The 6,000-nt window shown below is 39.2% G+C and overlaps 1 protein-coding gene across 1 annotated transcript in view; it reads left to right on the top strand.

Annotated features, from left to right (window-relative positions):
• The first annotated feature begins 4,359 nt into the window (after positions 1-4,359).
• LOC309838113 (coagulation factor XIII B chain-like) overlaps positions 4,360-6,000 on the top strand; it is a 39,659-nt gene continuing 38,018 nt past the window's right edge. Inside the window, exon 1 of the mRNA XM_082679102.1 lies at positions 4,360-4,447. Coding sequence (XP_082535228.1) covers positions 4,384-4,447 — 64 coding nt within the window. The 5' untranslated portion in view covers positions 4,360-4,383. The remainder of the gene's footprint in view (positions 4,448-6,000) is intronic.

Here is a 6,000-nt window from a genome sequence, read left to right as displayed (position 1 = left end):
GACAAACGTATACAGTTGTGAAACCACTACCACTGAGATAAAATATTTCTGTCACAACAAAGTTCCCTTGTGCCCCCTTGCAGTCAGTTCTCTCCCATTTAACCCCTAGGTTCTGGAACCTGCTGATGTGAGTTCAGTACCTTTAGTTTTGCCTTTTCTGCTTTGTCCCATAAATGGAATCACACAGAGGTAGCTCCTTGTGACGGGACTCTTTTACTTAGCGTAATGCTCTTGAGGTTCATCCATGTCGACGCATGGCTTAGATTGCATCTCTTTCTCCACAGACTGCTGTTCCACGGTAGGGGGATATATACCCGCTCTGTTTGACCACCCCCCAATTCATAGATGTTCGGAATTTTCACTGGAAAGAACAGGAAGATGGAAGTGCATATAGTGGTAGGGATTCATGTGAGGAAGGTGGCTGTGATGCCGTTTCCTCAGTGAAGAAGGAGATCATAAACATTAGCTCAGAAGCAGATGGGGGACGGTGTGGAGGGGACATTTGGAAAGAAGAAAACAGTCATCTTGGGGAAAGAGAAAGGAAGCAATTTCTAGGTAATTTCAATCATTGGCATAAAATCAGCCAGCCTGGTTGTGCAGGTTTTCTTTAGCAATGTCCAGCTGTGCAGGAATGGAGAAGGCAGATACCTGGATTCAACTTGGAATCCACATAGAGCTTTCCAGTTGCATTCAATAGGGAAGAGCAACAATGGCGTTAACGGCATTTGCAATGGAGATTATACTGAGGGACCCAAGCTAGACGGGAGGGAAAGGAGACCAGCATTGTGGTGGGTGACAGGCACGGGCTGAGGTCCCCTGAAGTGGACACCACAGTGGGAGGAAGCTGTGAGCCGTGGAAGTATTAAGTCAAAGGGCGTGGATGAACCCCAAGAGGTGGTTCGGGCTGGAAGGCTCAGGCTGAGCAGTCGGTGGCTGGGCACTTTCTGAGGGTGACAGCGGCTGTCTTGTGATTGTGTGACGGGGGGTGTGCTGAGTGGACCCAAAGGAAAGGGGGCAGAAACGGAGAGGTGAGGGGTCGGCTCTTTAGCTACAAGGCTGCTGAAGTTCTGAGATGGGGCAGGAGTTGAGGGAAGACCAGGAACCAGGTTTACAGACAAAACGCTGGGGTTTGGTAGCTGAATAGCCTGAGCTTCAAAGGAGCCAGGATCATCCTTCAGGGAAGATGGAGAGAAATAGTCTAAAGTCATAAACGGCCATAACATGAAGCCTCCCACCTGTGTGAGGGCCTGTGAGGGAGGTGATGCGTCCAGGAGGGACCACATTTCAGTTAAGACAAAGCGATGGACGTGAGTCTTCTAAGAGAGGAACTGGGTTAATGCAAGGTTTCTATTCTTCTCACAGACTTAAACCGGATTGGGTGTTGAGAAGAGATAACTTGGAAGAAATCGTGAATCCTCTGAAAGCTATTCAAATGGTGATGGACACACTTGGCATTCCTTATTAGCAAAGGCAAACGTCTCAGTATGTACAGGAGAAGAAATAGGAAAGCTGATCACATGTATGGAAAGCGCTTTTGGCTTGCTTTGTACAATTTTTAAAATCTGACTTTGTGTTAAAGTTAAAAAGGTATAGGTAACAAACAAACTTTTTCTATTCTTCGTTTCTCTTATCTAAAATTTAAAATTCTTTTTAAAATTCATTTAAAAATCTTTGCTGATTAAGAAAATACTGTCTTTTGGATTGCTTGTTGCTAGTAGCTAGGCTTCCTAACAGGCTTCCTTTTAATTTTTATATTGTTCACTCAGTCCAGAAAGAGTGATAATTAATCTACTATAGTTCTACTTTCACCAAAAAGAGAGAATTCCGGGCTTCCCTGGTGGCGCAGTGGTTGAGAGTCCACCTGCCGATGCAGGGGACACGGGTTCGTGCCCCGGTCCGGGAAGATCCCACTTGCCGCAGAGCGGCTGGGCCCATGAGCCATGGCCGCTGAGCCTGCGCGTCCGGAGCCTGTGCTCTGCAACGGGAGAGGCCACAACAGTGAAAGGCCCGCGTACTGCAAAAAAAAAAAAAAAAAAAAAAGGAGAATTCCGATGGAAATATTTATAGCTTCTTTATCAGAGGTAAATATAATGCAGATAAATATTTACTTACAATTTTCATTTGAGGGCATGTGTATTTGTTGGTATGTGTAAAAAATTCCAACCTATATAGAGGAAGAAGGAAATGGTCCAAAAACCTGCTTATTTCTAGGAATACTTAAGGGGGGTCTACATAAAGCAGTGCTTCTGCATCTTGCATAAATTATGGACCCTTTTTTCCTCCAATTATACAGAAGCCTATTTCAGAAACCAGTCTTAGAGAGTAGAGTTTTATTCTATGAATAATATTCCATTATTACTGCAGATAACTTTTGTATTTGGAATAGTGATGGTTTATTTTGAATTATCTAAATGAGACCAAAATGAAACTTGATCTAAACTTTGCCCTTGCTTTGCCAAAGCATCATTAATTTTCATACCTGCTGAACATTGTTGGAGTATTAGAAACAGGCTCTTCCTGCCGTCAGTAATTGTGATGGATCTTTACTGAGGTACATTTGAAGAACAGTCCGGTGACATTTATATTCACCTTAACAACGTTATTAAAGACATAGGTTACTCAGTGTCTTCCTTCTACTGTTACTGTCTGTCTGAGGCTGTCTGGGTTCCGTGGCCACTTTCCTACAAGATCTTTCAATTCCATGTGTGTTCCTATCTGCTCTAAAATAAGTGCTGACCTACTGGACAGGTAGCAGTGATCTGCTTCCCTCACACCCAGGCAGTTTTCGAGTGAAAATCCATCCTGATTTGTAGCCTCGCTGTCAGCGTGCAGGTGTTTGCTCTTCAGCAACTTCTGTGCTCCACGTTTAGAGATGCTGTTTACGTCAGCGGTTTGAAGTATCCCGTTGTATGCCTTGCTCAAGGCTCAGAATGTACACTTAAAAATTCTGCATTTCTTTGTAAATTTCATGGCAAAAGAATCTTTAAAATTACTGGGTTAAGGATATATTTGCTTTAGTTTTTAGAGGAGCACACACACAAATACCTACCACTTACTTTGAAATGCGTCAAAAAAGGACAGATGGATAGATGAATAAGTACATGATTTTAAAAAGTATAATAAAATGTGAACGGTAGAATCCAGGGAGAGGTTATGTTTGAAAATTTTCAAATTAAAAAATAATCTTTGAAAATAAGCAGAGGCCACCTTATATTCCTTAACTGGAAGTCACCCAAATGTCCATGAAGAGTAGAATGGGTGGGTAATTCGCGCCATATTAGCAGAGTGGAAAACTGCAGGGAAGGAGTTACCTTCTACAGCCCAAGACCAGAACGAATCTCACAAGCAAAATGTTAAACAAAAGAAGCCAGATATTTTAAAAAAAACCAAAAAACTCTAGGATTTCATTTATGTAGAATAAAACCAGGCAAAATTGACCTATGCTGTCAGAAGCCAAGATTGTATTTATACTGGGAGTAGACCTTGCCAATGACCCGGAGCGGGGACTCTGGGAACTAGTGTATCCTCTTGTTCTGGGTGCTGGTTCACAGATGTGTTCAGTTAGTGAGAATCCATTGATCTGTGCACTAATTGTACATGCACTTTTCTCTTAATATGTTGCATTTTAATAAAAAGTTCCTGAACTGAAATAATAATAGTTCCCACCTCACAGTATTATTTTGTAGTTTAAACTAAAACCCATTAGAATGTAAACTCCATGAGGACAGTCATTGGAATCTATTTTTTCACTGCCATAAACCCAAGACTAGAGCATGTCCTGATATAAACCAGATAGTCGAAGCATTTTTCATGAATGATAATTCAGCACAGTGCTTCTCTAATCACCTGCCACAGCATACAACCTCTCTCAACATTAGACTTTACAGTCAATAACATTATTCTATCACTGCTCGAGACAATTAAGGCCACTTTTCCCTTTAGCAGTGCAGTCTAGACAACACTGTTTTCATATCAGGGATCCATTAATTCATGTACCTAAGTTCATCCCTTCATTTGATCTACAGTGGTAAAGAAATCAATGGCCACCAATGAACTTTACTCCATGGACTTACATTGGGAAATTAACATTGAAAATTTACCCTGTTTTTTATGCAGCCTGAGTTAATTATTTTGCTGCTGTTATCGTTGACCTCATCGGTGGTCATGTTCTTATTGGACTGTGGCGTGAAAAGTACTGTCAATTAATGTAGTTGTGTATTTTTAGTGTTTTTCTAAACTGTTTTAAATCAAATATAAGGCTTGTTACAAAGGGACTTAGATGTTGTAAATAATTAACTTTTTTCAGGAGACGTATTGTGTACTTAATGAGGAGTCCCTAGTACTTTAGAATGGTTAAACCCTTTATTAAGCACACCATAGAAGATGAGGTCGAAAGGCTTGGCTCTGATTATCATATTAATCATCTCAGGAGAACTCAGTGCAGAAGGTAAAGTTAACTTTAAATATTCTTTATTCTTTAATAATTATAAAGGGAAATTCTAACATTATTTCTCTTGAGCTTTTAATATAGTCTTTCATTTTTATGTACCAATTTTATAAAAAAGATACTTATAAATATAATTTGTTATAATATTTAGACAGACTTTTTCCTTTGAGAAAAACTACTAAACTATTCTTAGAGTAACATAGCTTAGAAAACCAAAACAAGACAAAAAAAAAAAAACCTTTTACATCTTTAGTTTTGAGGGTATAGGAAACCAGGATCTAAAGACTTCAAAGTGTTTTCAGGCTAACAGGCTAACGGTACCACCATTTGAAGCTGTAAGTTAACCTTAATTCTAATTTCAGACCAGAATTCATTCCTAACACTGCACAGCTTGTACAATTTTAATTCTTTGCTCTTAAAGAGAGAGCTTTCATGTGGGAAATTTTAAAAAGAACGATAAATCATCAGCAAGATCTTTGACTGTTGACACCTTGATTTTTATCCTAATTTTTATTCTTTGGTTGAAGACGGTAAGTAATGATTAGTAGGAGGACCATATGATTCTTTATGTAAATGAGGACATGCCTCAGGGTGAAAGCAGGTTTTATTAATACTCAAATGGGACAGCAGGGGTAAATCAGTACTGTCCAGACAAGCAATACCTGTGGACTCCCTAACTGTTAGAAATCTTTCTACCCAGACTGCCTCATGTGTGAGGTGAATGTGAGTGTGCAAGTGTGGGTTATTTAGGAAGAGTTAACGATGTTCTTGGGCTGTAGGGATAAGAAGCCAGGCAAGTCATTAAGTATCAGCAAGAGTAGTAGACAAAGTAGGAAACCACAGCCATAAGCCTCTTTTAAAACACCTTAGGAAATTTCTTGAAATAAAATATCTGACAGATTATATATAATTGCCTTAGTTGAATAGTTTACTACAAATTTTCTGCCAGAAGAGGCTCTGCAATTAAAATTATGAAAGTGAAATTAATAGAATTCATCTTACACGTTTATTTCTACAATAAGATAATTTTTGCGTGAAGTTTCCTTTTATTTTTCTGTCTAAATAGGGAAAAAACAGCTGATATAATTGTCTATTATCTATACCATGAAAACACTGCAATATTCTAGCTAATTTTCTAATTATTGTGTAATTATAATCTTCTTTCACACAAACAAAGAAATGTCAGCTGCCTGAAGACAGGGACCATGACCTCATATTCCTATGCTTCCCCCACCCCCATCTGGAATCTTGGGGGCAAGATCAAGTTAACTATGCTCCTCATTTCATGTGACCATCACTGGCCTATGAGAAGTGTCACTTTTGTTTTATTTACACATTTTCCCTCTTCATTCCTGACCCTGAATTCCATTTCCCTTTCAACCCAACTGTTGAAAACCCAACTGTTGGGACGTACTATAATGTTTGATATATCCTTAAATATGCAAATATCTTTGTAAACTATGTCTGGTTTTGTGTGTTTTACATTCATATAAATGGAAGCTTGCCATAGATTTTATCTCCTTATTGTTTCATTTTACTTGCTACTGTTTAAA

Source organism: Grampus griseus, assembly GCF_964374135.1.
Source record: "Grampus griseus genome assembly, chromosome: 1".
Classification (NCBI taxonomy): domain Eukaryota; kingdom Metazoa; phylum Chordata; class Mammalia; order Artiodactyla; family Delphinidae; genus Grampus; species Grampus griseus.
Note: the sequence above shows the minus strand (reverse complement) of the source record. Positions and strands in the feature narration are given on the sequence as shown.